The 21,320-nt window shown below is 41.0% G+C and overlaps 2 protein-coding genes across 4 annotated transcripts in view; one reads left to right on the forward strand and one right to left on the reverse strand.

Moving 5' to 3' along the window:
* Positions 1-7,028, reverse strand: part of ACADSB (acyl-CoA dehydrogenase short/branched chain) — a 39,671-nt gene extending 32,643 nt beyond the window's left edge. Inside the window, exon 1 of the mRNA XM_007173255.2 lies at positions 6,898-7,028. Within this exon, the coding sequence (XP_007173317.2) occupies positions 6,898-6,939 (42 nt within the window). The 5' untranslated portion in view covers positions 6,940-7,028. The remainder of the gene's footprint in view (positions 1-6,897) is intronic.
* Positions 7,029-7,131: 103 nt separating this feature from the next.
* IKZF5 (IKAROS family zinc finger 5) lies at positions 7,132-20,703 on the forward strand. 3 transcript variants are annotated; one of them, XM_007173253.2, is made up of 5 exons: positions 7,132-7,271; positions 8,783-8,931; positions 15,296-15,474; positions 17,490-17,672; positions 18,280-20,703. In XM_007173253.2, exons 3-5 carry the CDS (start codon positions 15,342-15,344, stop codon positions 19,221-19,223), a joined length of 1,260 nt encoding a protein of 419 aa, XP_007173315.1. In that variant the 5' UTR covers positions 7,132-7,271; positions 8,783-8,931; positions 15,296-15,341; the 3' UTR covers positions 19,224-20,703. The 3 variants fall into 3 exon arrangements, with proteins under 3 accessions (XP_007173315.1, XP_007173316.1, XP_057386877.1); XM_057530894.1 differs by lacking the exon at positions 7,132-7,271 and adding an exon at positions 7,314-7,695; XM_007173254.2 differs by lacking the exon at positions 8,783-8,931 and having other exon boundaries at positions 7,144-7,271.
* Positions 20,704-21,320: the final 617 nt, after the last annotated feature.

The raw sequence follows: 21,320 nt of genomic DNA on the forward strand, positions 1-21,320 counted from the left end.
AGTATGATTCAGGCAACAACTTGTTTGAATGTCATAATAATTATGTTGAATGTAAAAAGCCAATTCCAAAAGGTTACAAATACATGATTCCATTTACCTAATAATCTTGAAATGATACCATTATACAGGTGGGGAATAGATCAGTGGTTATCAAGGGTTAGAAACAGGTGGGGTGGCGGAGTAGGGCTGTTGTGTAGTTATAAAAGGGTGAAACAAGGGCTACTTGTGCTGACGGAACTGTCCTGTAGTTTGACTGTAGTGGTGCATACATGTGATAAAACCGCACAGAACTAAGTGTATAAATTTATGTGTAAAACTGGAGATACCTGAAAAAGATTGATGGTTTGCATCAATGTCAATTTCCTGGTTGTGATACTGTACTATAGTTTTGTACGATGTTACATTTGGGGCAAATTGGATAAAGGGTGTGCAGGATCTCTTTGTATTAGTTCTTATAACTGCATGAGATTCTACAATTATCTACTGAAAATAAATAGTTTTAAAGAATTGTATCACTCCTCCCCCACACCCAAAAAAGTAAATTAAATTCCTTTAAAATTAGAGAAACCAAATGTTGTAGCTTTAAAATTATAGGAATTGGTATGGCTTATGAGAATTATATCAATGATTTAGAAGAATTAATGAATACTTAAACATTTTATTTCTTATGCCAAATACTGTGTACTGGTTGTTTAAAAGACATATATTTAGGAGGTATTCCAAAAAGGAAGTAGTAGTAGAAAGAAGGTCCTTCATGCCAAGTTTTTATATAATAAATACGAGATTAAACACCAATGTGCTTAATTATGCTCATTGCTTGTTACTGCTTTAGGGTAATTAACCTAAGCAAAATGAGAACAGTGATTTTCTGATGTTTCTATGCTCCGTGGATGTAAGGGTTAACATTGCATATAAACGGTTCTGCAATAGGCCAATGTTTAATACAGAATTTAGATTTGACAGCTATGGCTCATTGTGTAATCAGTAGATGTCAGAACTACACTGGCACACTTTCTCCTACTGCCTTAGGTGCTGAGGTAGGCAGAGTCATGCCGAAGCAAATTTCCCTTATAGCAAAGAATGAGGAGGAGGAGGAGGTGTGATGAGGATTTGCCTATAAAGGGGAGCAGAATATGCCACCCCTAAATATGCCACTTCGGCACACTGATCATTTTTTTAAATTAATTAATTATTTATTTTTGGCTGCGTTGGGTCTTCGTTGCTGTGAGCGGGCTTTCTCTCTAGTTGCAGCGAGCGGGGGCTACTCTTCATTGCAGTTGTGAGGGCTTCTCATTGTGGTGGTTTCTCTTGTTGCAGAGCACGGGCTCTAGGCACGCAGGCTTTGGTAGCTGTGGCACGTGGGCTCCAGAGCGCAGGCTCAGTAGTAGTGCTGCACGGGTTTAGTTGCTCCGTGGCACGTGGGATCTTCCTGGACCAGGGCTCGAACCCGAGTCCCCTGCCTTGGCAGGCGGATTCTTAAACACTGCACCACCAGGGAAGTCCCTACACTGATCGTTTTGAATTAAAGATACTTAAGAAATAGCAGTGCAAGAAGGATACTGACCTCCTCTGTCCCCCCTGAAAACAGGAAATAATCTCCCCTGTGAAAGGTACTCTCCCTGTACCAGGAGGGTAGAAGGCATCCTCATCACCAGAGACAAGGAACTGAGGGCAGAGAAGGCTGTATAAACAAAGCTTGTTACTTCTTCACTAATTAGCTACCCCAAGCCCAAACCTCTTTTTCTTGTCAATTCTTCACAAATGTACTGTTTCTTTGTCTAAGGAGCATAAAAGCTGCAGGTTTTGGTCACTTCTTTGAGTTTCTATTTTTTATGGGCTCCTTTAAGTACAAAATTTGTTTTTCTCCTGTTAATCTGTCATGCCAATTTAATTATTAGACCAGCTAAAGAACCTAGAAGGGAAAAGGGGAACAGTTTTCCTCCCCTATACTTATTAATGCTGTTTTATCCTTCAGGGTTTATATGTTCTTTTGTTCAGTAAATTACACAATGCTTATTTCTCTATGCCCTAATAGTTCAGGGACTCCCAGTCTTCTACTAAGCAAAACTTTACTGAATTCTGACTAAACCTGGGATGTCCATTTTAAGATCTGACTTAAGTACTGCATACCTGACTTTAGATTTTAAAAGTTGATCCTGGGACTTCCCTGGTGACGCAGTGGTTAAGAATCCGCCTGACAATTCAGGGGACACGGGTTCAAGCCCTGGTCCAGGAAGATCCCATATGACGCGGAGCAACTAAGCCTGTGCACCGCAACTACTGAGCCTGTGCTCTACAGCCCGCGAGCCACAACTACTGAAGCCCACGTGCCTAGAGCCTGTGCTCCGCAACAAGAGAAGCCACCGCAATAAGATCGTGCACCGCAACCAAGAGTAGCCCCCGCTCGCTGCAACTAGAGAAAGCCCGCATGCAGCAACTAAGACCCAACGCAGCCCACCGCCCCCCCCCAAAAAAGGTTGATCGTTTCTGTTTTCATATGCCCGAGCCAAAACTTTGGCACCAGAATCTCTCTAATCCCTGCTTCCTTTCTCCCGAAACAGTAGCTTCTGTTCTCAGGTGTTCTCAAAAACTACTGAACAGGTAACCTTTCCCTTCCATTAGTCTCAGGCTCCTCATTCCAGCCACTAGTAGTTCCTAACAATATCACCACCTTCTAGAAGAATAGTAGACTGCCTCAGGAGTGGGCTACATAAACCAAGACAGGGCACAGTGCCAGGAACCAGCATAAAGGAGACCTGTTTGCCTTCCGTGTGACCTTAGCCAAGTCAGCAAGTTCTCTTTCCCAAACTACCAGTGTACAAAAACGAAACCAGAGACTAACTTCTCTTCATTTCCAAAGGAATCTTAAAAGATGGGATTATTAATGAACTTTTTTTTTTTTTAATTGTGCAATTAACTTGGGTCCAATACCTTACCAGGTACTGGGAATTTCTTTGACCCACCCTCCTTTTCAGGGAAACCAGGCTGGTAGCAGAAAGAACAGTTAAGATAGAAGTAAGGACACCTGGGGCTTCCATGGTGGCGCAGTGGTTGAGAATCTGCCTGCCAATGCAGGGGACACGGGTTCAAGCCCTGGTCTGGGAAGATCCCACATGCCGCGGAGCAGCTGGGCCCGTGAGCCACAATTACTGAGCCTGCGCGTCTGGAGCCTGTGCTCCGCAACAAGAGAGGCCGCGATAGTGAAAGGCCCGCGCACTGCGATGAAGAGTGGCCCCCGCTTGCCACAACTAGAGAAAGCCCTCGCACAGAAATGAAGACCCAACACAGCCATAAATAAATAAATAAATATTAAAAAAAAAAAAAGAAGTAAGGACACCTGAGTTCCAGACCAGGTGTGGCGTATTCCAGTGCCCCCAGGTGAATACCAAACTGAGTCAAGGGAGCCCTAGAACCTCAAGCTGTTCTTCACGCCTCAATGGACCAAGTTCACACGCTGCCTCGGTTTTCAATCCGTATCTCCATAAAGTGACCCTGGGTTAGGGGGCTGTATTTTGAACTTCTCAAAAAACACTTGCCTCTGCTTTCCTTGGGTTGCTTCCTTTCCACGGCACAAACTCTGCTTGTACTTTTGCTCTTAAGAAAGGACTGAAATATCCTTCTCCTTCTTTTGCTCCAATTCTGAATAAAGCATGTTTGTCACAAAGCCTCCTCTGATATCCTACATTTATTCTCCTTTTGCTTTGCCTTTCTTCAACATTTACCCAGAATGGTCTGTAATGTACTCCAAAGGTTCAGACTTGTACCCTCTTGTGCTTTCATTCCCTCAGACGCCCCATCACTCATCTGTGGCTTTGCCTGTCTCCTACTTCTCTAGCTCTTATTTTTCTGCTGGTCTCCAGATCCTCCTCCTGCCCAGCTTCCAAAACTCTCCAGGGGTACATGTTACTGACACTTTTTAAAGTGTAAAAGAGAATTAATTAATTTTCCTTCTGTTCCCCCTAAACTACGTTTCCTCCAGACATCCCAATCTTTGCCCATCACTTAGCCACTCCATTTAGAAAATGTGGAGTCCATCTAATTCCTCCATCTCCCTCGCTAACCGTCAGTGGTATCGCCCTAGCTGAGGGCCTCATTACACCACAGGTGAACTTTTGAAATGGGTCTAAGTGGTATCTGTGCTTTTGAGTTCCTTCTGCAAGCTACTGACCATTTAGCTTGTAAAACTCTTTGGCAAACAGCACCTCAGAATCTCAACCGCTCCTGTTGGAATCTTGAAGATCAATTCGTATAGTCCACAAACTGGGTACAGCAAATAGGTTGAGAGTTTTTTACCAGGTTGTAAGGAGAATGGTCCCTTCTTCCCACCCTTCTGGAGCACACAATAGTACAGGTCTATACCAGCGGTACTCAATCAGGGGCAATTTTGCCTTTGGTTGTCACAACTCCGGGGTGCTAAACATCCTACAATGCACAGGACAGCCTCCCACAATTGAGAATTATTTGGCCTCAAATGTCAATAGTGCCAAAATTGAGAAACCCTGGTCTAGCACTTAGGAAAAAAGGAATCAAGACAAATGGAGCCCAAGATAGGGTGAGTATTCCAGGATCCTGAGAGAAAGGAGAGAGAATCTTACAGCTGCCAGATAAGATCTTTATGGTTAGTCTTCCTGGCACCAGAGAGAAAGAAGGATGGTAAACAAATTATAAAGAAACACTGTCATTTCTGTACTGATGAGTAATAACATTATAAATGATTGTGTTTTAGTAAACAAAAGGTCTGTTATGCGTGACTGTGGGCAACCCTGTTTGGGCTACACGCACTGTTATAAGAACAAGTACGGACCTAACCCCTGAACATGATAGGGTCTTGCCAGCTGAATTCATTCCAAACTTCTGCAAACGTATCACATCAGCTATCCTGGCATAATTATTCCTCAAACAAGCAGAGTATACTCCTACCTCTACACCTTTGCTTATACAACCCTTAGCCTGGCATCTTCATTCCTCTGCGGCTTTACCTAAACCTAAGACATCCCTTCTTTTGACGCTCAGTTCAAGCCCCACCTCCTGTAAGCATACCTGTCCAAGCTATTTATTTAGCACTGGCAATATCTCATGCATGGCAATAATAAGCTAACGTTTAATGACAGCTGACTCTATGCTAGGCACTATTTTAAGTGATTCATACCTACATACGAATTAATTTAATCTTCACAACGACCCCATGGTATATGTACTATTATTCTCCCCATTTTACAGATCAAGAAACTAAGACCCAAAGTGGTTAAGTAAGCTGCCCATGATTATACTAGTAGGAAGTGACAGCCTGGGTTCACAACTAAGCAATTAGCCTGCAGAACTCATGTTCTAAACCACTATGCTACAGGCAACATGCCATCAATCACATTTGCTAACTTATGCAAAAGAGCTCTAAAAGCTAAGCAAGACTGAAAGCCACAATAAAACCCAAAATTCCAAACAACAGGTCTTTGATATCTCTGAGGAAGGGGAGGCAGGAGTGCATGAATGTGAAATTTAGAAACAGACCAGAGTTAGAACACCAGCTTTAACACTTTCTAGTTGAGTGACTTTGAGCAAGTCACTTAATCTTTTTCAGCGTGAGCCTCTGTGTCTGAAAGATTAAACCACTTTTTAGAATGGTTGTGAGAATTAAATGAGATGATACAGGTGGGGCACCGAGCACATGCCTGCCACACAGTATGTGGTCAATAAATGCTGGCTCTAGAACAAGAAGGACTCAAATTGTGAAATACGGGGAACGTTCTTTGCTAAACTATTACACAACAGTTATAAAATAGTATTAAACAGTAATCATAAAAACGTATTGCTTTGCAACAATACACTAATATGATTTTACTAATTTCCTTAATACCCCAAGCCTGTAAAAGAGTCAAACAACATTAATTATCTCTAAATTAATTATCTCTAATGAAACAAAAAGAACCTTGCCGCTGGGCATCAGACTAAAACAGCAAAGAGCCTTTAACTCATCAAAGAGAAATGCAAATAAATATAAAAAGCAAACAACCAGCAGTGGGAAAATTCCCATAAAGTGTACCGATAAAGGGGAATGTATTCAAATGTGTGACGGTTCTGGAAAGCATGCCATAAGATGAAGGGCTGAATGTTCAGTGTAATGAGAACCCGACGCCAAGAGCTGTGCAAGAATCAACAGTTTTTGCAGGTCCGGAGAGCAGAATTAGGTACAACTGGATATTCCCGGGAGGCAGGTTTCAGTTCAAGTTCTAAGAAGTGAGACAGGAAAGGGTTCCCCAGTGCTACGGTGAGCCTAACCATGCAAGATGTAATGTCCCAGCTGTGAGATGAGGGGCAGAGGAAATTGTCTTTCTGGCCGGTAACTCCGACCAAGTCCGAGGTCCCTTCCTAACTTTGGAGCAGGGCGGAGGAAAGGAGGACGAGCGAACACTGCACAGAATGAGACTGTGCTCATATTTCAACAATCTTTTTGGGGAAGAGTTGGGCGGTGAAATGTAATCATTGGGGAAAAGCGACATCAGCGAAATGACATCTCTACAAAATGCCTCGAAAGATTCATGACTCGGTAGCTTTCAGGACCCAATGGCCTGCAAAAGATATCTTGCAGCTGTGTCTCTCCGACTCCATGCAAGGCGATTGCTCCGTCAAAGAAGCTTCTAGACCAGCCCCTAGCCCCCTTCTCACCAGCTGCCACTCCCAGTCCTCCTTACAGAAACTAAGGCCGGCTCGGCTAGAGGCCTGGAGAGAGGTCGGGGTCGTGGCCGGCTCGCAGTGAGGCGTCTGAGAGAGACCCGGCGGAGGGAGGGAAGCGCGGGCCCGGGACGTGGACCGAGCGCCCCAGTCCCATCAGGGGAAGACCCCGCTGCCGGGGCCAAGGTCATCCGGGGCCCCCAAGACGCCCGCTGCGAGCGCACTCACCAGCGCGCCGCCGCGCAGCAGCCGAACCGTGGCTCCCTCCATCTGCGCCCCAGGACAAGCGCCGTCAAGGAACCCGGGAAGCGGCTCAGGCCGGCCTCCGGGCCGCACACCAATACCTGGGGGCGGGTGGAGCCAGAGCCCCGCCCACACACACCCCCTTGTCCCGCCCCCTAGCCCTTACGGAAGGGCGAGATAGACAAACAGCTTCCTCTCCGCTTTCGCCCTGCTCACGCGAGAGTTAGGAAAGGCCGTGGGGCGGGAAGGGAACAGGAGACACAACAAACATGGCGGCGGTGACGAAGACGGCGGAGGCGACGGCGACAGCAGCGGCGTTGAACAAGGCGGTAGGGGTTACTCGGTGCGGCTGTCAGGAGGTAAGTAGCTGGTTACCGGCTCGGACAGCGGTGACACGGCTGAGGAGAGCGGTTAAGGAGGAGAGCGGTTAAGAAGGAGCGGCGCGAGGAGAGAGCAGGGTGTTCGCGACGGGCTGACTCCGCCCTGAACTCAGCCTCAGCGAAGGGGCGGGCGTGGTCGGTTGGTCTGCGGGGGTCACGCTCCAGTACCTTCCTGGCCCGAGCGCGGAGGTTGCGGTGTCTGGCCGCGGGAGCCCCGAGGAAACGAACGGTCCCTGCGGTGGCGTCGCCGTCTGGCAGGGGCTTGGCGGCTCCTGGGTAGGGAGCTGCCTCTCGCTCTGACAGGTGGTCGTGGCGGGGGGCCGCCCCGAAATTTGCGTCTCCACCGGGTCCCGGGGCCAGGGGATCAGCCGAGGTGCGGGTCTCCTAGGTGTTCCGAATCCTGGTGAGGATGCCGCCCCGACGCCAGTTCCGGGCTGCTCGTTGGGACGACTTTTTAAAGCTTCCTTCTTTTATCTGACGGTCCTTCCTAGATCCGTTTCTACTGCTTGTGCACTCTAATTTTGGGGAGATGTGAGGTTTGGGGAGGATTTTGCAGCGAAGAACTGTTGAGGTTCGTGCAGGATTTAAGTCTTAATAAACTGTCCGGCGTGCGAGTAGTCAAGCCATGCATCTAGTAAGTGCTCGGTAAATTGAATCTAAATAGAAGTTAAACCGGTTCCAGCTGCCACTAACCACGTGGCCCATTTAGTGTCCCCTTAGTGTGCTGTTTAGGCCCGAAGAGGAGTGACAAGTGGAAGAAGTAAAGCCGTTTTAAATTGTGAGCTCTACAGAACTTCAGTTTGGAAGAAACACAACTTCCTTAGAACAACTTTTTAAACGTCTGGACTAACAATTTTACAAATCCCGTTTAATTTTGACTTTATGTTGTGCATTCAGCACAGCTACAGGTTAATACAAGTTTGGGAGTTCGTTACAGCGAACTGAGACGTTTTGTGTTTTTTGCCCCCAGGGGTCCCAAGTGTTTCCCAAGAAAACCCTAAGTGTTTTGAGTTGCGATAGAGAGGATAATAAAGATGGGAATCAGATGTGCTGTTATTGGGCGTGCCTGGTGGGTTTTCTTTTTTAAACCTTTTCTCACAAATGTTTCCCTGTGGGGCTAGGCTAGTACCTTGTTTTTATGCAATTGTAGCTGTTCAGCAGTACTAAGCCTGAGCCCCTGAGCCTTTTAGAAGTGTACTATGAACAAGTGAAGTTAATAACTTAATTTGGAAAGACAGTGACATTTTTTGCCAAAAAATGAAATCCACCAGTGGAAAAAAAAAGATAGTCGTACTGATGCAAGTTACTCTTTGGTGATTATTTGGAGCTTTTGCTGAAGTGAACCTGCTGCTTTGTTGTTTATCTGTTAGCTTAGTTTTCTTTTCTGGTAGTGGTAAAATTGGCACAAGTTATTTTGTTAGCTTATTAAACCCGTAGATCCTAATGTTTTGTCACAAAGGTTTTGATTTATGGTGTATTTTTCTTTGCAGACCTCTGTATGGCTTTTCAATTTTAGTTGAAATTCCCTCCATGGCCTTTTGGAGTCCTTTGGTGTATCTCCAGAGTAAATTTCGATTACTCTACATTTCATCCATGTTGGAGTGGCAAGAAAAAGGAGGAACTGATTTGGGGTGAAAAGGTTAGATGGTGTAACTCCTCTTTTTTATTTTTCCCAGCTTCTATTTATTTGTTTTTACTTTTATATTATGTTTTCTGATTTCTCAGCACCTCATAATGTCCCTTTTTGCCTTCAGAGAATTGTTTTTTTGATGGTTATGTAATCAGAGGAAATGTGTTCTAATTCTTTTTGAAGTTTATGTTATTCTCTGTACAAACAAAACCTCATTTGTTAGACTTCTCCATTGATGTGTATTCTGTGGCAGAGTAAATCTTTCAGTGACCATAATTATTAAGCTATAAAAGTAAACACATTCAATAGAACTGCAGTCACTTAATGTGTATAGGCCTGCCTAAACCCCAAATTAAGTTACTGTATAAGGGAGTTAGTTGTTAGTTACCTTATGTTTAATAACCCTACCAGAAACGGTAGGTGAATAAAATAGATCCTACTATTGCCTAATCATGTTGTTCTCAAAATCTAGAGTTTGGGAGGAGGGTAGGTTAAAGAGCCCTTTCGGGTTCTTACATCACCTCTATTTCATAGTTGTGGTTGTCTTCTAATTTGTATCATGATGCCTCTGTTTTACATTGTTTGCTCCTGGTTAAGAGGGGTTGGTTGTGTGTGTATTGATGGACAACTTCCCTTTTATGAGACTGAAGATCAGAGGACTTGAATATCAGAACCCAAGGAAGGTCAAGAATAGTTTAAGTTACCTGCTTATATATAAAGACGTTTTTGTGTTCTTTGGGGATATCAAAGCTTATTTCTCAAATGCTTCTTTCCTTCACTAGCATGGGTAGTCTCTGGTTGTTTTCTAAGAACCTTATTTGTGAGGTTTGAATGGATAGTTTGGGAGAGCTATTGGCATAAAAATAATTTAGGTGCATTCTAGCCAGTTTCTTTATAGACATGTATCTATACCCCATGGAATACCATACCAACTTAACTTTAATCAGAGGGATCACAGGGAGGACTCAGAAATTTTGCTGTATCATAAGAAATGGTAATCATAAAGTATGGGAATGAGAGCATTATAGTTTGCTGATTCCTAGCGTAGATTTTTATGTTACATTCACAAAGATTTTAAAATTTATCACTGTCTTAGATGCATCTCTAGACACCAGTTAATTTATGGAGTTCTTAGATTAAACATTTGGTCCTAAGACTGATGATTACTTTATTAAAGACAGGAAGATGGTTTGGATACAAAACTTTTTTTTTTTTTTTTGATATCAAGAAGTCTTCTGTAGTTTCACAATTACTCTTTTTCTATTTATTGTGCTTAGAATACTGACTTGAGATGGAGAAAGCTGGGATTTGGACCATAGAGTCCATCTGGATTTAGGCATCTTTCATGCCTACTCATCTGTTCTGCAGGCTAGAGCTCTGCAAGGGCCTGTAACGCTGCATGGCGGGGAGGTGATGTAGGTCACGTGGGCACAAAAATGCTCAGGGATGGAAAGACAAATTTTTTTTTGGAAAGACAAATTTTAAATCGTTGCAGAATGTCTACAACTATAAGCCATATCAGTATATTTAAAATTCTTAAGAATAGAGTTCCTCTCAAGTTTACAACGTTATCTTCCCTTTTTTCATTGGCATCCTTTATTGTTGTTGTTTTTTTAAGTCCATCATGCATTTTGATTGAAAATCGGCATACAGTTTTTGGCGGGGAACACGGTGAAACTTATAATGTGACAATGTGATAATAGCCAAGACTCAAAATATGCCAGTCGTTCTTTGTGATTAGGCTTACTTGAGTTCTTAAAACTTGAGATGCATGTATAAAAATATCATTTTCTTCTTGCTTAATGGCAGTCCTGTGCCTTTTTTTCCTGCATTATCACATGTACCTTAGCAGTGTTATGCTTTCTAATCAGGATTTGGTAAGATTTATCTTGCTTATTGAAGCCTATCAAAGTATGTTCAGATATTTTCCAATGGCAACATCAGTTTTCATGTGAACTGATTGGCAAGAGGTGATGCAAAGTTGCAATGAAATACCAGGATTTCTTTCTAAATTACAGCTTTTATAATTAGAACACAGACAATCTATAGGGCCTTACAGCTTTTACAATTTAAAAAACAACTTCCCAGATCTTATTCTTTTCTTTTTTGGGGGGGGCGGGGGGAGAGGTATCTCCCTGTCCTTACACCTTTTATTACTTTTTTCCTTTTTATAGTGTGGGGTCTTTACCTGCTGCAGTACCGTGTAGAATGGTTGTTGTGATGCAAGCATGCTTGCCTTGATTCTAAAGGGAATGCATCTAAATTTTCTCCATTAATTGTGATGTAGATTTTTGGAAGCTAGCCTTTAGCAGCTTGAGGAAGTGAAAACATTCTAAGTTGGAGTAAATAATTGCTGTGTTGTTTCCTTGCACCCAGTGTTGCCATTGATACTCAATATCTGATTGTTTTTCCTATGTGGGTGGGCTGTTCTTCCTCACTAGAAAGTTTCATGTTATTCTCTTTGTCCTTGAGATTTTAAAATTTCACAATAATGTGTCTAAGTGTTATTTATTGTTATTTATTCTATTTTGCACTCTATGAACCCTTTCAGATTGAATTGAAAGGAATCTTTAATTCTGGAAATTTCTTGATCATTTTTTTAAAAAGCATTTCTCTTCTTTATTTTCTCTGTCTTTTCGAAACTCATTCTCCATCTTTATCTGCTATATTTCTTACCTTTTTATGTATACTTTTACATTGCTTCCCATCCCTGTATGTTTTGAGGTGTGGGTTTTCTTTTTCAGTTTTATTGAGATATAATCTTATTATAGATTATTTTTTAATCTTATTCTTGATAATCTTTTTCATTGGAGCCGACTGGCCCACTTTTTTTCCCCCCTAACCAGAGGGCAAATTTTAAAGGACAAATAATCAGCAGAATCAAGTATAGTCATAAAACAAATACTAATCAGTGATTAGGAAACAGAGGAGCAGTTCAAGTCAACAAGGTAAGATGGGAAAAAAGCAACTGAAACAAACTTGTTCAGAAACCAGCAGTAATCCTGAAGATTGAGAAAGCAGAGCCAGACTAAAGCAAGTGATTTAAAGAGGTGGCCTAAAAGAGTAAAATAAGAAGAGATGAGTTTGGGAAATTGTAAATTGATTTGGGAAATTGCAAATTGGGATATATGAATAATTGAAACTAAGGTGGACCGTATTTGTTTCATGGTAACTAAAGAGGAGGTATATACAATGGTAACATAAGACACTTGGAATCTGGGACAGTGAGGAATTTCATAATCCAAGGTGTAACCATTTTTGGCTGCAGAAATAGCTACTGTCGTCTGAGGACATGCCATAAACTCCACATCTTGCGAGATACTTTACACTTACCTGTAAAACTTAAAACAGCACTGCAAATTGGTATTATTATCTCATTTTACAAAGTAGGAAACTAAGGCTAGAGAAGACCCTGTTCAGAGTCTTTAAGCTAGTAAGTTTGACCTAATACCATAATATTCTGTTGATCCAGAGGACAGATTTTCAGTAGCTTCAACTTTCTAGAAAACAGTGAAAAGAGATAGTAGTAATAATAAACCCCTAGGCATCTTCTAAGAAGGGAGGAAAGGAACTATTCATACATGTTGCATCAAGAAAAGTGAGAATTTGGTCACCTGCAGGTTCTTATTTGGCTAAATGTGTTCAGAGTAAAGAACAAATTAAATGTAAGGAGACAAGAAATACAAAAGTAAAATATATTAGTCTGGGGCTAGTAAACAAGGGAAACCAAAACTAGTCCTATGTTCCTTATTAGTTCCTAATAAGGAACTAATTGTTATACAGTTCAGTGATCTATAGTAGCAACACAGTCAAGGTAGTCTGTTTCCAGTAGATTTCTAGTTAAGTCAATTAAAATAGAAGTCTTAGTTCTTAAAATGTTGATCAAGCTTTTGTTAATTAGAAAATGTGCTTTTATCTCATTTCCACAACCCCACATTTCTTGCCACTGAAAAACTTAGTCTGAAAAGGACCCAGAGTAGTCCAAATATTCTTGAAGAAGAAAAACAACTGGTGGACTTAAATTACTGAGATATTAAGATTTTTATTATTAAGACTGTGTGGTGTTAGTGTGAGGATAGACAAAAATAGACCAGTGGAACAGAATAGAGAATCCAGAAGTAGAATCACATATATAATCACCTGATTTAGAAAGGTGATAAAAGAGTCTAGTGGAGAAAGGCTGGTCTATTAAATGCATGTTTTTAGGACAGTTGGATGTCTCCTTGGGGAAAAAAGTATATTTTGATTCTTACTTCACCATACACAAAGCTCAGTTCCAGATAAAAATATGCAAGGTAAAAAAATAATAAAATTTTCAGAAGAAAATACAGGAGAACATCTTCATGTAAAATATAGGCAAGGACACCAACAACTAACTGTAAAGGGCGGGGCAGGGGGGGAATGGGTAAATTGGACTATATTAAGAACGTCTGTTCATCAAAAGTTACCATTAAGAAAATGAAAAGGAGGCAACCACAGAGTGGGAGAAGTACTTAACATATACATATCTAATAAAGAACCCATATCCAGAATATTTGACGAACTCTTACATATTACTTAGAAAAAGATGGACAACCTGATAGAAAAATGAACGGGAACAGATACTTCACTGGGTATGAAATAGAGGTTATCTAAGTGGGTAATTGAAGTACACAGCTTAATTAATTGTCAAGCCATACAAATTAAAACCAGTGCGATACCACTGTACACCCACCAGCGTGGCTAAAATGAAAAAGGCAAAAAATACCTGAGTGTTGGTGAGGACGTGTAGCAACAGAACTCTTGTCCCCCACTGGTGGGAGTGTAAATGGTACAGTCACTTTGAAAAACTATGTGGCATTATCTGAAGCTGAATATATGCATACCTGGCGGCCCAGCAATTTCAGAAGTCAGGGTTGTGGAGCCCTTGCTGGTGCACGGTGTGGGCGAGGGTGGGGATTAGTACTGGAAGGGTGCACGGGGTTGGGGGGGGGGCTCCTGGGATGCTGGTAGCCTTCTGTTTCTTGACACTGGTGCTGATTTTAGGGATGTGTTCATTTTGTGATGATTCACTGAGCTCTACCTTTAGGATTGACGTGCTTTTCTGTGTGTATGTTATGCTTTGAGAAAAAGTTAAGCATATATACAGAGAAGTGACTAATCTTTAGCTTTAAATGCCTACTACTGGCTGTTAAAGATGAGAACTTTTTTAGATAGTAAATTACTCATTAAATAGTTGGGTTTAGGGAAAGAAATTTTTAGCATATGGCATGTTTAAGAAGACCATATACACTTACATAAATATATTTTTATTGGAAGAAAAAGACCTGTTGTCTCCTAGGTGCTAGACTTCCTCATCTTGTTCTTACTAGAAAACTTTTTGGTTATTTGATTTGCGAATTTGGGCTATAAACCTATGTGAGGACCAGTTTAGTTTATGACTACAAAATCTGACATGAGGCTTATTCTCTGTACATCAGCATCAGGGATTTTTTTCTTTTCTTTAAAATTTTTTTTTTTTTTTTCTCAGAATGAGTAGGATGATGGGTGGTGGTAGAGGTGGTGATTTGGATTTCTAGGGCAGGGGTCAGGAAACTGTAGCCCATAGGCCAAACCTGGCTCTGTTCCTGTTTTTGTAAAGCTTTATTGGAACACGGTCACACTTATTCCTTTACATACTATCTATGGCTGCTTTTAACTATAATGACAGCTGAGTGGTTGCAGCGGAGACCGCATGACCTGCAAAGGCTAAAATATTTACTGTCTGGTCTTTTACAGAAAGTTTGCCACCCCCTGTTGTAGATCACCTACTTCTCGAGCACTCATTCGTGGGAACCTTATGTTTTAAGAGCCTTTGCTGTCTGATATGATAGTCACTAGCCACATGCAGCTATTTCACTTTTAAATTAATAAAATAAGAAACTCAAGTCGTTTGTATTAGCGACATTGAAGCCCTCAGTAGCTGCACGTGGCCAGTAGCGACTGGATTGAACACGCAGGCATGCTCCATCTCCATCATCCACAAATTCTCGGCAACCGCCCCGATTGAGCCACTTGGTTTCTCTACTGTCTCATTCATTGATAATCCCTGCTGATGTGCCTGTTTCTTTCCTCTGAATTTATTTTCTCTTTTTTCCTCTCTTTGTAATTTCTTTCTATCCTCTAAAAACTACGTTTGAATCCCAGTTTATTTAAATATTAAATATATTAGTTGTTCACCATTTTGTGTTTCTGTAGTTCACCAGGAAGATTATAAGATATTTAAAGGCAGGGATTATGTTCTCTGTTGCTTTGAAGTGCCTGGCACATAATAATCTCTGTCACTGTTGTTGTTTTAATACGTACTGTATCTCCCTAAATAACGTAAAATTATTTCATTTTTTTCCCCCTGTAGGTATAACGAACTGTAAACTAAAAAAAACCAAAAATCAAAAACAAAGATGGGTGAAAAGAAACCAGAGCCTTTGGACTTCGTGAAAGATTTCCAGGAATACCTGACTCAGCAGACCCATCATGTCAACATGATTTCTGGATCAGTTAGTGGGGACAAGGAAGCAGAGGCTCTTCAGGGAGGTAGACTCATCTTAATACTACTAAATAATTCACTTTTTATAAATATATTAGTGTTAGTGTGTCATTACCCGTAGTATGAAGCCCACTACTGTTCACTAATGTGAATCATTCCATTTTTCCTAGAAAGATATGGGCAATTTTTTTTCCCTTCTTTAAACATGTCAAGTTTTTGCTGAGGGAAAGTAAAGCTCCAGCAGGGCTTACCGTGGCCCAGAGATGCATTATGGTCTTGTGGGAAGGTTAGGGGTTCTAAATTCCCTTCCCATTCTCCCGGTTCTATTAGCTAACAGCAGACACAAGGAACCAAAAGGGGGTCCAGCTTCATTACACAAGGGGTTTGGCCATTAGGAAATCTGGGTTAGACCTGAGACAAAATAGGGGTTTCTGTTTCTTCTCTTAAAATGAAGAGAAGGCCAACCATGTATACCCACCTAGGAGGAGAAACCAGAGTAGAGAAAGCAGTGACCTACTTGAGCCTGTTCTACCTGACCTACAGATAGACTGTCTGGTTTGCTTACCACACGAAGACTGGAGTCTATTTCTGAACTTAGCTCAGGAGGTAGCAAACTACAGGCAGTGGGCCCCATCTGGACTGCTGTTTTTACATGACCTGCAAGCTAAGAGTGGTTTCTACATTTTTAAATGGTTGGGGTTGGGGGGAAACAAAAGAAAAATAATGTCATGACGTGAAAATTATATGAAATTCCAACTTTAGCATCCATAAATAAAGTCTTATTGAAACATAGCCATGCTTGCTTGTTTACCTGTTTTCTATAGCTGTTTTTGAGTTAGGACAGCAGAGTTGAGTAGCTGGGATAGAGACCATGTGGCCCACAAAGCCTAAAGTATTTGCTATCTGACCTTTACAGGAAAAATTTGCTAACCCTTGACCTAGGTGGTCTAGGGCCTTGTAATACAGGGGCCAGCAACAGCAGAGACCAGGCATCACCTGGGAGCTTGTGAGAGGTGCAAAACGTCAGGTGCCACCCCAAATCTACTGAATCAGAAGCTGTATTTTAGTACGATCCCCAAGTGATTTCGTATACACATTCTGTTTCGGGAGTTACTGGCTTGGGAAAGCAATGGGAGAAGGGGGGGACACTGAGCCTTGCTGTCCCTCCAGTGCAACGGGCCTGTTGGATGTTGGACTTGCACCAACCAGCAAAGTCACTTCTCTTCTCCTAGTGAAGGATAGACGAAACAGTAGAGCAAAGGGCTTGAATTGTCTGCACCTGCCCCGCTGCCTCCTGCAGATGGAGCAGAAGTGCTTTTCCTGTGAAGCTGTAGGAGTAAACATTTCCCTCTTAATGCTTCAGTGGACAGTTCCTGGACTGAGACCCGAGAGGGCAGGGTTGTGGTCCCCCGCCAGGGTTGTTGGTTTTCCAGATGATGAGCACTTGCCCTTTCAGTTTCTTTATCTATACAAAGAAGTAGTTTGATTAGGTTAAAAGCAAACAGCCAAACATCTCTAACTCTGAAATTCTTACAGTTCATAACATTCAGAGGTATCAGATACAATATTTCCCTATATGTGCTTAATTAGAATTTTAAGATCCTAAATGCAACCCAGAATCTAGAACATAGGTGTAATCTGAGCGGAACTGCAAAACTCAACATTTAATTGTTTTAGATTAAATAGATTAGGATTTGGGGAGATGATCATGACTGCCCATTGTATTTGTAGAAGTGGCTAGAATCTTAAACATGTGTAACTGCCATCTCTGTTTATCCCCCTCTGTCTCCTTACCTGTCAAATGAATACCATACCCTGTTACCTTCCTCAAAAGGATGTTGAGGACTGATATAATTTATGTGTTAGTAATTTGAAATCCCCCTAATAGAATACTGCTTTTGTATAAAGTTAACCTCAGTTCAGAAAGACTGATTTTTGTGAATTTAACTTTTGTGCTAAGCAAACTGTCAATTTATGAAAGATTTTCTACCACTCAACACTAAATTGCTAAATTGAGTTGATTCTGAGACGCATAATTTCTTTTGCTATACTTTGTTTATAGCTGGAACAGATGGTGATCAAAATGGACTTGATCACCCATCTGTTGAAGTTTCCCTGGATGAAAACTCAGGAATGTTAGTAGACGGGTTTGAAAGGACCTTTGATGGGAAGCTCAAGTGTCGGTACTGCAACTATGCCAGCAAAGGCACCGCACGACTCATTGAACACATTAGAATCCACACAGGTAACGGAGAAGTGGCTGGAGAGGGCATTTCTTTACGGGCAGGTTGATCTATCGAATAAATAGTTGTGATAGTTTGAAAATGAAGGTGGATGTAAGGTTTGAATAGATGGAGAAGTGACTCCATTTTTACACAGCAATAGCATACAGCATACAAGAAAGTGAGGCCCCTTGTACAGCTTCCCCTTCCTTAGCCATCTTCCTTCTTAATCTAAATAATCTCAGCATCTGTCTGCTTCTCAGGTTGGGCAGGTTAATGCTGAAGACAGCATGAAGTGATAAAATGTTTTTATCTTTATCCTTACTAAGTACGTTTCCTTTGCAGACCAGGGAAAAGGTTTCTGTACGGTTGCAGGCTACACTGCTAACCCTCAGATGTCACCTTAGCCACCCCTTCTGTGAAAGGGATTCATTCCACTAGTCAGTATAGTATAAAGGTTGTTATATGCAGGTTTCTTAATAAATTTTAATAATTTTTTTTGCAAATGTGTTATTCTGAAAAGCATTTTATTTTTTGATCAATTTCTAAATCTAATGAATTGACAAAATACGAAACTTTTCATAAATGAGCTACTCTTGCAGTTTCTCCCCCATTTTTCTTTTTAAACAGGTGAGAAACCTCATAGATGTCACTTATGTCCATTTGCATCTGCTTATGAGCGTCATCTGGAAGCCCATATGCGTTCCCATACAGGAGAAAAACCATATAAATGTGAATTGTGTTCCTTCCGCTGCAGTGATCGAAGTAACCTGTCCCATCATCGAAGGCGCAAGCATAAAATGGTACCAATGAAAGGTACTAGGTCTTCCTTAAGCAGCAAGAAAATGTGGGGGGTTTTACAGAAGAAAACAAGCAATCTGGGCTATAGCAGACGAGCACTAATCAACTTAAGCCCACCTTCCATGGTGGTCCAGAAGCCAGACTACCTTAATGACTTTACCCATGAGATCCCGAATATCCAGACTGACTCCTATGAAAGTATGGCAAAAACCACACCAGCTGGTGGCCTGCCAAGGGACCCCCAAGAACTCATGGTTGACAACCCTTTAAACCAGCTGTCAACTCTAGCAGGACAGTTGTCCAGTTTGCCGCCTGAAAACCAAAACCCCGCATCCCCTGATGTGGTCCCCTGCCCCGACGAGAAGCCTTTCATGATGCAGCAGGCCTCTGCTCAAGCGGTGGTTTCTGCCGTGCCAGCCAGTGTTCCTCAGAGCTCCTCGCCCACTAGCCCCGAAGCTCGGCCGTCACATAGTCAGAGGAACTATAGTCCGGTGGCAGGTCCGAGCAGTGAACCAAGTGCTCACACGAGTACTCCCAGCATGGGAAACAGTCAGCCAAGCACTCCAGCTCCGACCCTGCCGGTCCAGGACCCTCAGCTTCTACACCACTGCCAGCACTGTGACATGTACTTTGCCGACAACATCCTTTACACTATTCATATGGGATGTCATGGGTATGAAAATCCTTTTCAGTGTAACATATGTGGATGCAAATGTAAAAACAAGTATGATTTTGCCTGTCATTTTGCAAGAGGGCAACATAACCAACACTGATGGAAAACAATCACGTTATGCTTTACTTGGTTTGCCATTTTGTGTTTTGTAGTTTACTGTTGTTTTCTGCAGGGGAGGGGTGGGGGTGTCGTCCCTATTAAGGTGTTTGCTAATTTAAAGTCTATACATACAGAGTATAAATTTGACAGTGGAAACAAAATTTTTTTCTTTTTTTTTTTTCCATAAAAACCTTGTCAGGGTCATTTATGTATTAGAACAGTTGGACATGTTGGTGTCTGTTTTTTCCTTTCATTTAGACATTTGAGAATTTGAGTGCAATGATAATCTTACAAGTGGTCATTTAAATTTCTCACATTTATGATCCATAAAAACTTCAAGGCTGATAGATACCCTTGGTATTTCAACATCTACACTGCAGCTAGATGTTATTATTTCTGCCATAATTTCAAAATGGTAAATTACTTTCTCTTACAAAATCTGTTACAACTTATTTCAATGTTTAGTGGAGGAATTGCCTTTGAAATTGCCCTTAATTAAAAACTATTTAGTTAACATAGCTTAGTTGAATCAGTAGTTTAATTTCAACTGATAATAGTAAAGCAATTTCAGTGTAGTAAATCTTTCTTTTTTCCATAAGGGAAAATATAAAACATTGAATTCTTTTAAAATTAAAGTTATAAAAATATGAGGTAAAAGTTCTGAAAAGAAATGAAACATAAGACTTTAAATTGGAAATGGAGTTTAATAGTTAAAATACCTGCCCATTCAACTTGTAGTTCAAACACACAGCAATTTTCCATTGGATTCTTTTTATTATACTTGTAATTTATTTTAAAAACTACAGGTAAATACATGAGAACACTAGAAATATCAGAGGATTATCTATGAAGATGCCTTTTTTCCTTTTAATCTGAACTGTTCATTTAAATCTTCATTCTGATGTACACGTGAGGTTGATAACTATACTGAGAATCTGCTATTCCTTCTATTCCTTTGATGACCAAAGAGGTACAGTGGAAGTCATCCATCTTATTCCTAGGAAATGCGGTCCTTCCCCCCAAAATCTGAAGTTTCCTTTTCCTGCCTTCTATCCATTTATTGCCCATAATTTTCAAGAAAAGGTAGGTATAGAAACACATGGGAAAATGTGATGGTGAAGTGATATTTACAAAAATGAGAACATATGTCCAAAACGAATTCTGGACTCCTCTTCAGAATTGGCCATTTAAGATATTTTCTGTGAATTCAAGTTGTAATGCTTATTTGCAGTTTTACCAGTCTTTAATGTACAGCAAGAAAACTATATAAAACTGTGAATTGAATCATCATTAGTAGAAGAGGATAAAAAAAGTGTGGAAATGGATATAAAAATGCATTTAAACATGATATTTGTTTACAAAAATAAAACTTGCTATATAAATCCACAGTAAGTAATTTTGATTAGGAGGCTGTTTTTGTGTAATAACTAGCGGACTCTGAGGACAGCTTGGTCAAACAATAAAATATATTGTTACTAACTGTTGGTTTCTGTGTACTTTGCAAAATTTTTATTTTTAATTTGGTTCAAATCTTGAAAGTTACTAATTGGCCGTTTAAGCAAGTATTCTAACTATTAAGCATTAACTAAGAAGGACTTCTACACTTAATAGTAAAAGGGTAATGTTGATGGTGTAAGTCCACAAAAACCCCCAAGTGCCAAGTTAATGCATCTTCTGCCCTCCCTTCCAAATGCTAGAAAGCCATTAAAATGAGTTCTGTGGTTTAATATCCAATCTAATCTCCATCGCATTGTTGAAAAAGCTGCATCAAGGAGTTTCTGCAAACAAATCTTGTCAATCTGAGGCTTGTGAATCTAAAGTCCGCAGCCTGTTCTGCTCTGTTGCTTGGAGCGCTCGCTGCTCAGATCAGTTTTAGTGCAGCCATTTCCAAATGTGTAACTTGGCCCTCGTATGTATATATTGTCAGAAACAAGTTGCTGTCATTTGGAAGCTTTTGTGGTTATTTTTTTCTTCTATTTTATTCTTCATATAAAAGCAATACCACAAAATAGAAAATGAAAGTTTTCATTGAACAAAAAGGAAGAAGTCTCATGTTAAAATCACTTTATTGGGCTTCCCTGGTGGCGCAGTGGTTGAG

Source organism: Balaenoptera acutorostrata, chromosome 16 (assembly GCF_949987535.1).
Source record: "Balaenoptera acutorostrata chromosome 16, mBalAcu1.1, whole genome shotgun sequence".
NCBI classification, from domain to species: Eukaryota; Metazoa; Chordata; class Mammalia; order Artiodactyla; family Balaenopteridae; genus Balaenoptera; species Balaenoptera acutorostrata.

What these genes read in the sequence shown, in the direction of transcription:
- IKZF5 (XM_007173253.2), top strand. Translation starts at nt 15,342, where the DNA reads ATGGGTGAAAAGAAACCAGAGCCTTTGGACTTCGTGAAAGATTTCCAG. An exon ending in AGCAGAGGCTCTTCAGGGAG is followed by an intron (nt 15,475 to 17,489) that starts GTAGACTCATCT and finishes CTTTGTTTATAG; the next exon opens with CTGGAACAGATGGTGATCAA. An exon ending in ACACATTAGAATCCACACAG is followed by an intron (nt 17,673 to 18,279) that starts GTAACGGAGAAG and finishes CTTTTTAAACAG; the next exon opens with GTGAGAAACCTCATAGATGT.